This window comes from Dasypus novemcinctus, chromosome 16, assembly GCF_030445035.2.
Source record: "Dasypus novemcinctus isolate mDasNov1 chromosome 16, mDasNov1.1.hap2, whole genome shotgun sequence".
Classification (NCBI taxonomy): domain Eukaryota; kingdom Metazoa; phylum Chordata; class Mammalia; order Cingulata; family Dasypodidae; genus Dasypus; species Dasypus novemcinctus.
The window spans coordinates 38479208-38496149 of NC_080688.1; the positions used below are offsets into that span (position 1 = coordinate 38479208).

The 16942-nt window shown below is 36.2% G+C and overlaps 1 protein-coding gene across 7 annotated transcripts in view; it reads left to right on the forward strand.

Moving 5' to 3' along the window:
- The window catches only part of RBBP8 (RB binding protein 8, endonuclease), a 113266-nt gene that overhangs the window by 18909 nt on the left and 77415 nt on the right, over nucleotides 1-16942 (forward strand). For all 7 annotated transcript variants that reach the window (XM_004465112.3, XM_004465111.5, XM_058277538.1 and 4 more), the window contains exon 4: nucleotides 12138-12233. In XM_004465112.3, coding sequence (XP_004465169.2) covers nucleotides 12138-12233 — 96 coding nt within the window. The remainder of the gene's footprint in view (nucleotides 1-12137; nucleotides 12234-16942) is intronic.

Consider the following 16942-nt stretch of genomic DNA (forward strand, 5'->3'; position numbering starts at 1 on the left):
AAATAGTAACATCATAATAGAGCAACTTGTCAGACTCCATCTCATCAAATGATCAAAGTTAACATCACTTGTAATAAGATAATGTCAACCTCATGTACCTCCTGATATGATAGGCTAAAGGCACAATATCACTTCTTTCATATTTGCCAAAAATGATAGCTCAGTTTGAATCGTAAGGATATATCAGACAAAAATAAATTGAGGAATAGTCTACAAAATAAGTGGCTAGTACTTCTCAAATGTATCAAGGTTGTGAAAAACGAAGATGGAGAACCTATCTCACATTAGAGGAAACATGACAGTGAAATGCAATATAGGATCCTGGATTATGTCTTGGACCAGAAAATTTAGAGGGATAATTGGTAAAATTTGAATGTGGTCTGTAGTTCAGTTAGTTGTATCAGTGTTAATTTCTTGATTTTGATCATTGTAGTCTGATTATGTAAAACATTAACATTTTGGGGAGCTGGGTGATAGTTATTGTAGCAGTTTGATATGGTTATGAATTCCAAAAATAGATACTGGATTATGTTTGTAATCTGGTCTATACATGGGTGTGATTAAGTTATGATTAGGGCTTTGATTGGGCTACATTATTAGGGTGTTGAGTCCCCACCCCCTGGTGGGTAGGGACTCACAGATAAAAGGCAAGGCAAAGGGCAGAGTTGGAGGGTTTTTGATGTTGGAGTTTTGATGTTGGATTTTGATGCTGAAGCCTTAAGCTGGAGCCCCGGGAAGTAAGCTTACAGAGGAAACAGAAGTAAGCCCCAGGAAGAGAGGAACCCTGAGCCCAGGGAGCAGCAAGTCCTGGGAAGAGAGGAACCCTGAACACAGAGAGAAGCAAGACCCTGGAAGAGAGGAACCCAGGAAGCCTGAACCCTCACAGACGTTGGCATCCATCTTGCTCCAACACATGAAAATAGACTTTGGTGAGGGAAATAACTTATGCTTATGACCTGGTAACTCTAAGCTCCTACCCCAAATACCCTTTATAAAAACCAACCAATTTCTGGTATTTTGCATCAGCATCCCTTTGGCTGACTAATACAGTTATACAATTACTCTTTGCTCTATGTTTAACATAGAAAAAAATCTGTAAGTTTGAAGTTATTTCAAAATGAAACATTAAAAAGTCAGGCATAAGCTTTATTTATTGCGACTTACAGACAGGAGAGAATCACTGAAGGCAGCAGTTCAGAGAATGAAGATAGTGCTCCTCAAACTTTGAAAAAATGAGGGGTGATGTATAAGGGGTTTCAGAACAAGAACATTCCATAGAGTATGACAACAGAGTTTCTGCGAGAGTCACATGAAGGGTACACATGGGTTCTTGTGATGTTTTCACTATGCTTGTAGGAAGGACATTTACCAAGGACATTTATTACTTTGGGTAAATTATAGTTGTTTTTTTGTTTTTGTTTTTGTTTTTTTTTTTTTAAATGAAATTTTTTGTCTTTTTTTTTTTTAAGATACAGAGATCTTTTAAAAAATGTTACATTAAAAAATATAAAATGTTCCCATATACCCCACTCCCTATCCCCCCACACACTCCTCCCACATCAACAACCTCTTTTATCAGTGTAGCACATTCATTGCATTTGATGAATACATTTTGGAGCACTGCTACACTGCATGGATTATAGTTTACATTGTAGTTTACACTTTCCCCCAGTCCAATCAGTGGGTTATGGCAGGATACATAATATCCTACATCTGTCCCTGAAGTATTATTCAGGACAAGTCCAAGTCCCGAAAATGTCCCCGTATCGCACCTCTTCCCTCTTCTGTTATCAGCAACTCCTATGGCCTCTGTTTCCACATGAGTGATAACTAGTTCTTCCAATGCTAGAGTCACAAATCTATATATGCACACCAATGTTCATAGTGGCATTGTTCACTATAGGCAAAAGTTTGAATCACCCCAAATGCATCAAAAGATGAATGGATAAACAAAATGTGGTATGTACATAAAATGGAATACTACTTAGTTGTAAGAAGGAATACAGTACTAACACATGAGACAACATGGATGAATCTTGAGGACCTTATGTTGAGTGAAGCAAACCAGGCATTGAATGAAAACAGTACATGACCTCTCTGATATGAATGAAGCAAATCAAGCTGTCTTGGAGAGCTAGAGGCTGGAAGATAGGCATATAGGAAATGGGGTGGGGGGGCGGGAGAAGGTTGTGCCCTGATGCCTACACGGGCAAAATCTATGATAAAGTGGAGGTAAGTAGTTGTGCAGTGAAGGGATAAGATGGGGAAGATTTTAGTTTATGATAATAACATGTATGCATTCTCTCCCCTCTGGGGAGGGTTGTTGACCTCTAACTTGTGTCTAGGTCACACAGGCTGAGAACTTGGGGGTGGGGCTGTGCCCCCCACAAGTACTTACTCCAAAAATAAATATTATGATATTACATCAGTTGGATGAGGAAATTGGATCATTTCCTAGGATAATAAAATAATATTTCTCTTTTTCTCTCCACTTGAAATCAAAAAGGAAAAATGATCTATTTTACTTAGGGATAAATAGGCTTTTCTTCAGTGGTGAAAATATTTTATTAGAGTGGTTTGAGGTCTAAAATTATGAAATACACTTATTTTATTGTTTGCATCTTCATTTTTGTTTATAGCCCAGATAGTGATGGTTGCTACAAGAATTGTTAATCAGATGAGTACTGTCAGTGACTTGGTATGGTGATTTAATACATACCAAACTAAATAGCTAAATTACTCTCTGTTGGAGTCATACTACAAGTCTCCCCTTTCATCTCTAATAACCCTAATAAGAGTTCTTGTTCTCTCTGGCCTTTTCTAGTAGCAAAGGTTTCATATTTTAGAGTTGATTAGTAGACAATGAACTTTTTATATTGTACCTTGTTCAGTGTTGAAGTTAATGATTTTGTAAATGCTGGATTAACAACCATTGATTAGAATGACATCCTTTAGAGCCAAAATATTGGTTACCTTTAAGAAGCAGTATTAAAACACATAACTCATTGAGTTTGCTATTTAATTATATATTTTAAATTACTTTATAATAAAAAATATATAAAATATAAAAATTATTTTATATAAAAATAAAAATTGTATTATATTCTAAAATATTAGTATTTTAAATGTTAGATTTAGAGCTCTAAAATAGTATTTTATCTTACCTTGCATCAGAACCATGTCTCACTTCCTTGCAGATTAAATAAGACACTTATAAGCAGTCATCTAGATTTGCTTATTACAGATACACTTTTTATAACAAACTTTTCATGTGAAATGTGAGTCTCCACACCCATAACCAAAAAGCTACATGGAAAAGCTTCTTAAATTTTTAAATGACTGTTGAATATTACTTTATCAAAAATCTCCTAAAACATCTATGACTATTAAAGAAAAAAATCAAGACTGAAACAAAGCTGGCTATTCAGCAACTGATAATGTCTTACTTCACAATATAGTTTACAGAGTCATTTGATGCTCCTAACAACCTTTTAATATATATTAACTCCATTGCTGCATAGCTCGGGTAGCCTGGATTTATATTTTGGAAACACAGGTAAATAGTTAAATTCCTCGAGTAATCAGAGAATTAAAGGGATGTTTTCTTTTATTCTCCCCAGAGTAAGTTGTGGAACCAGGGTTCTCGATATTATCGTAACACCTCTTCCTTACAGTATATTTTATAATATACAGTCAGGGTGCAGTAGCAGGAAGTCTTATTTCCATATTGTTTGAATAACTATATTGTTAAAGATATTCTAGTCCTTAGGGATTCCAGCTGGAGGAAGGATTTAGAAAAGGAATCTATATATCTATCACTTAAACATTTCTGTCCTGTGTTTTGATCATAGTCAAGTTGTCTGTGACCATGGCTAATGCTTTTCTTATACACAAATTCATTTATCAAATCAAACATGTAGAAATGTTAACTGCTGAATATTATGAGCTTATTTGAAATTGTACTGAAACTTGGTTTACCTCATTATTTTAACCTGCTTGTGGGCATGGACTGTGCCCATTTTTACCAATGTATACCCAGCACTTACCAAGTGATTGACTATCTTAATGGTCATTTCACGAATCTGGTTATCCTATCTAACCTCCATTATTTACGGTGTAAAATCAATAATTGCGACACTTCTGTGATGCATTAAAAAAGTCTTTGTAAGGACAACCAACACAATGGCAGCAGAGTAAAGAGCTCCTAGGGGCAGCTCATACTACAGGGCAGTTAGTAATCATCCAGAGCTATCTAAAGCTTCTGTGCAGGGGCTTCAGGAAACTGGAAGAGCATCCTGCAACATCCTTGAAAGAATGGAAAAGGAGACTGCCCATCTGCAGAGAAGATTTGTAAGTAGAGTATCATGGAGGCTGGTGCCATACTCCACTGGTGACACAGGCTGCCTCAGGAGCTATTCCGTGGCTGGAACTGGAAACTCCGTTTCCAAAAAAATGGGGGAGGAAAATACAGTTGGGCCCCAACTTCAGCTACTGATTTGTAAATTCAGTGGGCTAAAGTATAAGCCTGAGAACAGCTAAAGTATGAACCTATCCAAGTCAGAAAGAGGCCGGTAGCTACCATTTTAAATCTGACCCTAGCATTAGCAGAAGCTGGGTGGACTGAAAATCACAGTGCTGGTATTGACCAACTCCTTTCCATCCAGATTGGATTGCAGCTCTAACCTAAGCCCCACCCTACCTCCAGCTGGGAGGAAGCTGGAGGAACCTGCACCAGCCTCTCCAAGAAACCATAGGCCACGCCGTGGATGCTGGTGATCAGCCTACTCTGGCAAGCGCAAGTTACCTCAGCAGCTATTTTGTGGCTGGAATTTTCATCTCCAAAAAGGAAGGGAGAGATGGTTGGCCACCAGCTTTATCAACTGATTAGTAAATTCAGCTGGCAAAAGTGTAACCCTAAGAACAGTTAAAGTTTGAATGTATCCAAGTTGGAAAGAAGCCAGTAGCTGCCATTTTGACTCTGGCAGGACCTCCACTAGCCTCTCCAGGTAACTGTAGATATATTTGGCTGGCACAGAGTGAATATTTGGAAGTCTCCCAGGGCAACTGCAGTTATTTGGACCCCTCAGCCTACATTGCTGCCCACACCTGCAGCTCCATCCTGCCCCAATCATGGGAGGAAGGGGCATGATGCTTCATTAGTCTCTTGGGGCAACTACAGTCTAGGCCTGCACGACTTGGATTATTACGGCTGTGGCTCTGTCCCTACCCCTGGCAAAGAAGAAAGGTGTGAGAAAATTCATTGTCCCCAAGGCAGCTTGACCCTCCATAGCTTACAGCACCAACTCTATCCTTGGCTCCTACTAAACAACCATCAAGAGAGAAAGGGCAAGAAAGCCCTAAACTAAAGAGAGAAACTGCACCCAGAATAAGTACATCTTGTTAGCCAGATGCCAAGACATCAACAAAAAACTACAATCCATACCAAGAAACAGGAAGATATGGCCTAATTAAAAGGAACAAGGTAAGACTCCAGATGACATAAAGGGGTTGAGACAACTAATAATAGATGTTCAAACAAATCTCCTTAATATATTCAAAGAGATGGCTAAAGAAATTAAGGATATTAGGAAGACATTGGATGAGTACAATGAAGAATTTGAAAGCATGCATAGAAAAACAGCACATCTTATAGGAAACAAAGGTGCAATAAATGAAATAAAAAAGTACACTGGAGTCATATAACAGCAGATTTGAGGAGGCAGAAGAAAGAATTGGTGAGCTTGAAGACATGGCTTCTGAAAGCAAACATATGAAAGAACAGTTGAAGAAAAGAATGGGAAAAAATTGAACAAGGTCTCAGGAAACTAAATGACAGCAAGAGATGTGCAAATATACATGACATGGATGTCCCAGAAGGAGAAGAGAAGGGAAAAGGGGCAGAAGGAGTATTTGAAGAAATAATGGTAGAAAATTTCCCAACCCTATTGAAGGACATAGCTATCCATGTACAAGAAGCACAGTGTAGTCCATCCAAACAAATCTGAATAGACCAACTCTGAGACACATACTAATCAGAATGTCAAATGCCAGCGACAAGGAGAGAATTCTATGAGCAGCAAGAGAAACCAATGCATACCAATAAGATTAAGTGCCAGTTTCTCATCAGAAACCATGGAGGAAAGAAGACAGTGGTATGATATATTTAAAATACTGCAAGAGAAAAACTTCCAACCAAGAATCTTATATCCACAAGATTGTCTTTCAGAAATGAGGGTAAGTTTAGAATATTCACAGATACACAGAAACCATATGAGTAATTACAAATAATAATACTCTTGTATTATATTTTTTGTTATGTAACTCCGCTTTTTATTTCTTACAGGTTCTAAAATGCAAATACATAAAAAGTAATGATAAATTTATGGTTTTGAATATACAGTGTCCAAAGATATAATTTATTGTAAGTACAACAAAAATGTTGGGGGACAAAAGGGTATAATAATAATACAACTGTGTAAGCTGTTGAAATTAAGTTAGTATTAAACATGATTTTTACAGATTTAGGATATTAAATTTTAGCCCCATGGTAACCACAAAGAAAATACCTCAAAAGTAGATACAGAAGAAAATGAGAAGGGATTCAAAATGGTACAATAAAAAAACAAATGACTATGAAATAAGTTATTAATTAAATAATTGAGGGACAAAAAAGGTGTAAGATTTACAGAGACCAAATAGCAAATGGCAGAAGAAACTCCTGCATTTTCAGTAGTTATTTTAAATGTGAATGGATTAAACTCTTTGGTCAGAATGGATAGAAATATGTATATACCATGCAAAGACAGTCCTAAATCAATAGTAGAAACATTCAGTACACCACTTTTGATACCGGTTAGAACATCTAGACAAAAAATATATATATAAAATGTTTCGTCCAAAAACAAGAGATACACATTCTTCTTTAGTGCACATGGATCATTCTCCAGGATAGACCATGAGTTAGTTCACAATATGAGTCTCAATAAATTAAAAAACATGGACTCATACAATATATGTTCTCCAACCACAGTGGAATTAAACTTGCAATCAGTAACAGGAAGAAGTAAAAAATGTACAAATGTATGGAAATAAAAAGCACTCTTAAACCACTGGATATCACAAAAAGATATCACAAGGGAAATTAAGAAGTATCAATTATACACCATGGTTAAGTAATATTCATCCCAGATAAGAAAGGGTATTTCAGCATAAGAAAATCAATTAATGTAATTGATTCCCCACATTAAGAAGTTATATTCTATGGTGCAAGACTGAAAACTTTCCCGCCATGATCCTCCATGGAGGGGACCTTGGCTTTGGGAAAGAATTCAATCTCTTTATCATATAAGGAACTTACCATGCAATGACTGTTAAACTTACTTATTAGTATTTTTATTACATTCAGTAAAACTTTTTAAATATATTTTGTTTAGCTTTTTTAAGAAAAGGCATATATGTCTACTGTCACCACTGTTGCTCAACATTGTCCTGAAAGTTCTAGCCAGAGCAATTGGGCAAGAAAAAGAAAGAAAGGGTATTCACATGTGAAAGGAAAAGGTAAAACTTTCTTTATTTGTAGATTACATGATCCTGTATACAGGAAATCTTGAACAATCCACAAAAAAGCTACTAGAATTAATAATTCAGCAAAGTGACAGGGTACAAGATCAACACACAAAAATCAGTAATATTTCTATATACCAATAATAAGCAGTCTGAGGAGGAAATCAAGAAAAAACTCCATTTACAGTAACAACTAAAAAAAGCAAATATCTAGAAATAAATATAACCAAGGTTGTAAATGACCTTTACACAGAGAAGTATAAAAACATTGCACAAGGAAATCAAAGGAGGCCTAAATAAAGGGAAGGACATTCCGTGGTCATGGATTAGAAGACTAAATATTGTTAAAATGTCAGTTCTATCCAGAGTGATTTAGAGATTCAATGCAACTTAATCAAAATTTCGACAGCTATCCTGCCAAAATGGACAAACCAAGCATCAAACCTGTATGGAAGGGTAAGGGGTTCTGAATAGCCAAAGCCTTCTTGAAAAAGAATGAAGTTGGAGGATTCTCACTTCCTGATCTTAAAACTTATTACAAAGCCACAGTAATCAAAACAACATGGTATTGGCACAGGACAGCTACAAAGACCAAAAAGCTACACATCTAAGGCCAAGTGATTTTTGACAAGAGTTCCTTGTCCACTCAGTGGGGAAAGAACAGTCTTTTCAGAAAATTGTGCTGGGAATGCTGGATGTCCATATGCAAAAGAATGAATTCTACCTGACATCATATAATCAATTCAAAATGGATGAAAGACGTAAATATAAAAACCAGAACTATAAAACTGCTAGAAGAAAACATAGAGAAACATCTTTATGTCCTTGTGTTAGGCAGTGGTTTCTTAGCTTTATACCCGAAGCACAAGCAACAAGAAAAACTAGATAAACAGGACCTCATCAAAATTTAAAACTTTTGTGCATCAAAGGATTTCATCAAGAAAAAAGACAATCTATAGAATGTGAGAAAATATTTGCAAACCACATATCTGATAAGAATTTAACATCCAGAATATATTTTTTTTTAAGATTTATTTATTTTTATTTATTTAATTCCCTTCCCTCCCCCGGTTGTCTGTTTTCTGTGTCTTTTTGCTGCGTCTTGTTTCTTTGTCCGCTTCTGTTGTCGTCAGCGGCAACGGCAGGGAAGTGTGGGCGGCGCCATTCCTCAGCAGGCTGCTCCCTCCTTCGCGCTGGGCGGCTCCTTATGGGTGCACTCCTTGTGCGTGGGGCTCCCCCACGCGGGGGACACCCCTGTGTGGCACGGCACTCCTTGCGCGCATCAGCACTGCGCATGGGCCAGCTCCACAAGGGTCAAGGAGGCCCAGGGCTTGAACCGCGGGCCTCCCATGTGGTAGACGGACGCCCTAACCACTGGGCCAAAGTCCGTTTCCCCAGAATATATTTTTAAAATCCTACAACTCAACAACAAAAAGACAAACAACCTAATTTAAAAGTAGGCAAAGACTTAAATAGACATTTTTCCTGAGAAGATATACAAATGGCTAAAAAGCACATGAAAAGATGCTCAACATCGCATGCCATTCCTAAAATGTCAATTAAAAGCACAATGAGATACCATTTCATACTTACTAGAATGCCTACTGTTTAAAAAATGGAAAATAAGCATTGAAGAGGATATAGAGCAATAGGACACTTGTCCATTGTTGGTGTGAAATAAAATGGTACGAGCTGTTGTGCATTTTCCTCAGAAAATTAAGTATACAGTTAACCATATGACCCAGCAGTCCCACTTCTAAATTCATACCCAAAAGAATTGAAAAACAGGGACTTCAACAGATATTTGCACATGGATGTTCATAGCAGTGTTATTCACAACTTCTAAAAGATGGTAGCAACCCAACTGACCATAAACTGATGAATGGATAAATAAAATATGATATGGTCATACAATGGAATGTAGTCATAAAAGAATGAAGTGGATACATGTGACAGCATGGAAAAACCTTGAGAACATCATGTTGAGTGAAATAAGATACAAAAGGACAAAGATTACATGATCTCACTGATGAGAAATAATTAACATAAGCAAATTCATAGAGTCAGAAACCAGAATACAGGTTACCAGGAGCCAGGGTGGGGCTAGAGAATGTGGAGTTAATGCTCAGGTGGTAATAATTGGTGGTATTGTAGCACAATATTGTAAATGTTATTGACACCACTGAATTATATATTTGATTGCCGTTAAAAGGGCACATTTAAGGTTTTATATTTGTTATGAGATTTAAAAATTAATAGAACTGTGTAACAGTGACTTGTAATTTAAAATATGGACTATAGTTAATAGTACACTTGTAATTATATTCTTTCATAACTTTTAAAGCGTTACCACACTAACGCAATGTGTTCATAAAAATATAAGGGAGCTCTATTTTCTGCATGATTTTCCTGTAAACCTACAATTTCTTTAATGAAATAAATTATTGAAAAGCAAAAAATCATGATAACTACTATTTTCCACTGATGAAACACAAAGATAACTTTACTATATTCAGCCATCAAGTTTTATAGCATTACTAAGAAAATTCTCTTGTTAGCTGCTGAGAAATTTCAAAATCCTAAAGTATATAAATTACTCTCTACAATTAAGTCCTTGTTTTCTTTTTAATTTTTAAATTAAGAAATGTATAGAATTGCAAAACAAAATCCTGAAATTATACTGTTTTCATTATCACAAGTTTCTTTTTAGAGTGTTACTTGAACATACATCATTATCCTCATTTTTTCATTCATTATAGTTCCCTTTTCTCCCCTTATCCCTTTATCCACCATTGTCCCCAATATATGAAATGTGATTTTAAAGTAATATGAAGTCTGGTTTCTGTGGTATATGAGTGTTTTAAGAGGGAGAGGACTTACGGAATCCATCTCATTAGTTACATTTTTATATTCAAGATTTATCCAGTTTGACATGGCAGTTACATTTACAGTGTTCCATCACCTAAGAAAAACAGGAGGCCACCTACTAGTAGAAAATGATACTGAAATTCTAGTAAAAGGCTGCCAGTGGGAAAGGTGCGTTGCCATTGCTTAGAGGTAAAGTTGGTGATTGACATACTAAGAATTAACTTCCTTTGAATGAGACCCAAGGTAGACCTGTTTAGTATAGTCTCCTCTTGTTTTTTAAAATTGCATGACTTTTTTGCATTGTTTGGAATTCATCTGTTTGCTTTCCTAAGGAATTCTTTAAATTATTCCTACAATTAGTAGAAGCTCATTATGTTTACCATTGAGTTGACCTGAATATTTATTAAGCAGCTGAAGTTCATTGTAACACCTCAGGCTATTAGTCTTCCTAATAATTTGGTAATTAAACAAATACTATTTTGTTCTGAATTATTTTGAACAAAACAGTAATAGAATATATGAATATAGGGAAATTAGACATCATATTAATTATTACAAAACTCTCTTTAATTTTTCCTGATTTTTTAAAAATCATTTTAACTTTTCACTTCTCAAATATATATGTGTATAATTTTTCAGTATATGAATCTCAATTTAACATTTTATTGCTATATTTTTATGACAGATGCTTTAGATTAAATACTAAATTTGAATGGATATTAGTTTGTAACAAGCGGTTAACTTTTTTTTTTTTTAAAGATTTATTTCTTTATTTCTTTCCCCTTCCCCCCAACCCCGGTTGTCTATTCTCTGTGTCTATTTACTGCGTCTTCTTTGTCCACTTCCGTTGTCAGTGGCACGGGAATCTGTATTTCTTTTTGTTGCATCATCTTGTTGTATCATCTCTCCGTGTGTGCGGCGCCATTCCTGGGCAGGCTGTACTTTCTTTTCGTGCGGGGCGGCTCTCCTTACAGTGCGCACTCTTTGCACGTGGGGCTCCTCTACGCAGGGGACACCCCTGCATGGCACGGCACTCCTTGCGCACATCAGCACTGCACATGGGCCAGCTCCACACGGGTCAGGGAGGCCTGGGGTTTGAACCGCTTACCTCCCATGTGGTAGACGGACGCCCTAACCACTGGGCCAAGTCCACCACCACAAGCGGTTAACTTTGAACACATCTTTAATTGTGCCCCTACAATTAGACACATTATTGCTCTTGATTATATTTGTTGAATACTCCAAAATAGAATGAGTGAAAATATGGTGCTGCTTCTGAATAAAATGCATATTCTAGAAGTATTAGAAAATCTTTATTCTTTTACTAAGTGAGAAACAGCTGAATTAATAAATTCCAGTTATCTGTTACTATCGTTTCCAAACTTTCTAATGTCTCATATCTTTAATAAAAAGTTATTTTGACAACATTGAGTCATTGGTGGAATCAGCATCTATTCTTTATTTTTCAGCATTGTGTAATGAATGCTTGGTATGTAGGATAACATTTTTCTATAAAAATATTGCAGAGCAAATTCTGGTATAATTTGAATTCTGATTAACGAAAGATTCAAGCCTTATCTTGAAAGCTGTTTTGATATAAGAATTTTTCATGATATATAAATGTTGAGACCATTCTTTGGAGTTCTCATAACAATTATCCTGTTGAATGTTTTTTGCTTAAACACCTACTTGTTATTAACTTTTAGAGATGCACAAAGATTAGAAGAATTTTTCACCAAAAACCAACAACTCAGAGAGCAACAGAAAGTACTTCATGAAACAATTAAAGTTTTAGAAGATCGGTAAGTCTGGTAATTGGTTTTTTTGTTTTGTTTTGTTTTGTTTTTTGAGTAATAGGCGATTTTCCTCTTCATAGGGAGTATGTTGGTTTTAATTTATAATCCATTTGGAGATTCAGAATGATCTTTTCCTCAACTCTCTGCCACCTTTGAATAAGTACTTTATGAAATTAAGGATTTACTCTTACAGGCTTGTTTTTTATTAATTACAGTGATCACATCAGTTTACCTTTTAAGTGATATCTTTATCGGGTGTTTGGTTTTAGATAAGGTTAAGGTTAGTACTGTTTTAATTCTTTTGATGCTTCAACTCATTTTCATTCTAAGGTGGTGGAAACTGTGTCAGAGTTCTCTTCTGCTTCTTTTCTTTTTTCTTACTGTTCTCTTTTCTTCCCTGCATTCTTCTCCCCTTCCAGGATTTATGATTCTCCAGGATAATGCCTATCAATTACTTTAGCTCCACACATACTTCTTTATTTTCCACTCCTGTGAGATTAACACCTCAAAGTGAGAACATGTTCAGAATTTGCTGGATTCCCTTACTGAAGTGTAAATGCTATTTTAGGACCTTGATTTCTTTATTATTAAAATTTTTCCTTAACAATGATTTCTTATTTGATACAGAAGGGATGGAGGGTTTAGTAGTAGAATAATCTATTATTCTGCACATATTCAAACCAAAGTTGCATACCCTTCTACTACTACTTCTACTACTACTACTACTGCTACTGACTCAGTAGATGCAGTTTACCAAAATAGGAAGCCTATTGTGGAATAAAGATCTGTATATTATGAAATCATATATGTGACACTGAATTCCAACTTTATCCTGTGTCCTTAATTCAGATTCAAGGACAAATATTTGAGTCTTTACTGTGCTTAGGTGTTGCTGTAAGGGCTAGAGATAATTCATACTCTCATGGAGCATATATTTAATTTTCAAAAGTTGGGAGTGAGTTGTGCAGCAAACAAGATGATTTCAGACCATAATGCTATGAAGAAAATAAAATTGAATGATATAATTGAGTGACCATAAACATTACGATATGAAGGCATACTGTTGGGTGGTCAGGATTGGTCTTTCTAAGGAGTTACCATTTGAACTGACGTGAATGAAACAAAAAAGAACCAGTCACTTGAAGAACTAGAGACAAAAAGAGATTAAAAAAAGAAAAAACAAATGCAAAAACCTAATGTAGAAATAAGTTTGAAATATTTGGGAAACATAAAGTCCACTTAGGATCTAGCTTAATGAGTAAGGAATGAACAGTAGGAATGAGATTGAAAAGGTGAGCATTTTGTAGAGTCTTAGGTAAAATGTTTGGATTTTCATCACAGTGAAAAGCCATTAGAGGGTTTATGTAGGGAAATAAATACCAAAGGGTGATATGAGCAGGTACTAACAGCATCTATTATGATATCCATATCGAGATGTCAAGAGGTGGTTGTACATATGAATCTGGAGCTAGCCAAGTGGACAGGTTAGAGGTAGAGAAACAATTTGAAAGTTATATTGGCACATAAATGACATTTAAAAACACAAGACAGGATAGGATCTCCTAAAAACATTTTAATGGGTGTAGAAAGAGAATAGAAGAGGTCTCAGGGCTAAGTACTTGGGTGTAGTAATTAAGGTTTAACGAAAGATAAGGACCCTGTCAGTAAGGAGATTGAGAAAGAGAAGCTATCAAAGTAGGAGGAAATCAGAAACATATGGCATGACACTACTGCTACTTTCTTCACAGAGCTATTTTGAAGATAATGAGATAATGCACAATAGAAAATAAGTCTTATAATCTCCTTCGTGAATGGTACACTGATTTCAACCTTTAACACTCCAGGCTATGCTTTGTATACCGCAGACCAGATCTGGTCTCCTTCCAGCTAAGATATTAGGAAGCTTGGAAACAATCCATCCATCTCACCCTTTCCCAGTACAGCATCAAAAAGGAAACTATCCATTACCCTTCTGTTAGTATACTAAGAGGATTTCCTTCTCTTTTCTCTAGCTATGTAGTAGAATATTTGGTGGGAAAGGTGGGATACATATCATTCTCAGCCTTTAACTCTCCAGCAATCTCTGAGAAGCACACACCAAGATGAGATTAGACATGTAAGAGAATAATGGGAGAAACACTCGTGAAGGAAACTCTCCATGAATCTAATCCCTGAAGAGAGAGGAAGGAAGAAAGAGCTTAGACCACATTGCAGTTTTAGAAATGGTTCAGTAAGGTCGATGGGGAGTCCTGGAGCCATAGTATACTTGGTCTGCTCACTCATTGGCTAGGATCTGAATGTAGGATGCCTGGTGTTCACCTCTGTGAACAGGTGAAAGATTTCAGAGCATAGCAGTGGGACCAGTGACTTTGCTCCCCGTTATTGGAAGTAATGAGTGCTGCATTTTCATGGTTGCCTAAATCAAGGGCTGGTTGTATTTTTTTCCAGCACCCTTCCTAAGTTGGTCATTAGCAAGTTGTTTAGAGCCCAAAGTTAATACACTAAAGATAAAGTTTTCATTGTATTTTGTTAGAATTGGCTTAATACAAGTGGCTCTCCATTTTATCCTCTAGGTAGTATTTTTCATCTTATCCCTTAAAGATAGCCTCTTTTCTCTATGATACATTCTACCTCTGGTCACTAATTTCATGTGGATGTTATGGCTTCTTTGCCATTTCTCAGCCTAAATGTTCTTTTGTCTATCATAGAGGGAAAATACTCTAGTTTTATGAAACTGCAGGGAAAAAAAAGATATTTTTAATAATTAAATATGTTAATAGAATAGAGAAGAGTAATTCAGAAAAGGTTTTATTTTTTTTATTTTTATTTTTTTTAAAGATTTATTTATTTATTTAATTCCCCCCCTCCCCCGGTTGTCTGTTCTCTGTGTCTATTTGCTGCGTCTTGTTTCTTTGTCTGCTTCTGTTGTCGTCAGCGGCACAGGAAGTGTGGGTGGCGCCATTCCTGGGCAGGCTGCAGTTTCTTTCGCGCTGGGCGGCTCTCCTTACGGGTGCACTCCTTGCACGTGGGGCTCCCTTACGCAGGGCACTCCTTGCACGCATCAGCACTGCGCATGGGCTGGCTCCACACGGGTCAAGGAGGCCCGGGGTTTGAACCGCGGACCTCCCATGTGGTAGACAGACGCCCTAACCACTGGGCCAAGTCCGTTTCCCCAGAAAAGATTTTAAAGGGTAGAATAGGGGCCCTCATCCTGACATTTCTTCTAAGAAAGGTCCTGGAGAAGGAAAACAATTAAAGAAAGGAAGGGCAAGGTGCAAAGGGTGACAACTGGCCGCCCAAACTGAGGCACGTAAGTATAGGGAACGAGGGAAGGCAGCCGAATTGATGGAGTTTAGAAATATTTTCAAGTCATCCTTTCCAATTGTTAACCTTTACATCTCTAGGTAGATTGGGCTATAAATCATCACATTGTATTAATCTGATGGTGTAGTATGTAGCTCATTTCTTTATATGCATGCTTTTTATTTCCTTTCTTCAAATACAAATCTGAAATTTCATTCTGAGTACACTTGAAGATTTACTCCTCATTTCACAAAGCCTAATTTAATTAAACCCAGATCATTATTTTTTAAAAATTGGGAACTGGTAAGTATTGAGGGCTCACTTTGTACCCAGGCATTGTCCTAGTACTTAACCTTCATATTTATGCTGTCAGGTAGATACTAGATCCATTTTACATGTGAGGAAACTAAGGTGGTAAAGAGTTACGAAACTTTCCCAAAGATCATATAATAGATAATTAGGTTAGCTCGACCCCCAAACTCCCCATACATGAGTTACACCTTAAATGATCATTTCATACTATTGGTGCTTGACGTAAAGTTACCAAAACAGATACTTGGAAATACTAACTCTTCAACAATGCTTATTATCTGTTTTTCCTGAAAGTTTTTTTGTTTTTATTATTTTTCTTTTAAATTGCTGCTAACTAAATACTACCTTCATATGTCTATGTAGGTAAGATTTGGTGAAGTTTTGCCTTATTTGATATTTTGTATTGTTTTTATGTCATACATGAAGAAAGATATCTGGAGCAAGTTTTAAAAATCGGTAAAAATTAATGTTTTTGCTGAGAACTTTAAAAGTAAATTTTTTTTCTTTAAATCTTTAAGCAGTATTTCTGAAAATTGTTTCCTACTCTTCATAAGATGAAATGATTCTTTCTTGTGCTAATGTTTTGAAAACATTGTGTGATGTTTAAATGAAAGGGCTTACCCAGTAAAGGTAAATTAGATAATGAAAAGTTCAAATTTTATGAAGCTAATTTATATTTTACTACTTTTATTATTACATTACAAGCTTTTCTTAATGGAACTCAAAGTTTTTCAGATTACATAAATGTTACATAAAAAATGTAGGGGATTCCCATATGCCCTGCTCCCTACCCCTCCCACACTTTCCCACATTAACAACATCCTTCTTAAGTGTGGTACATTTGTTACAATTGATGAACACATATTGGAGTATTGTTGCTAAGTATGGATTTTAGTTTACATTGTAGTTTACACTCTCCTGCTCATTTGGTAAGTTATTATAAGATACATAATAACCTGTATCTGTCATTGCAATGTCATGCAAGACAATTCCCAAGTCCCAAAAATGCCCCCAATTACACCTATTTTTCCCTCTCCCTCCCCTCAGAACCTCCAGGGGCCACTGCCTCTACATCCATGATAAAAGTTCTTCCATTGCTA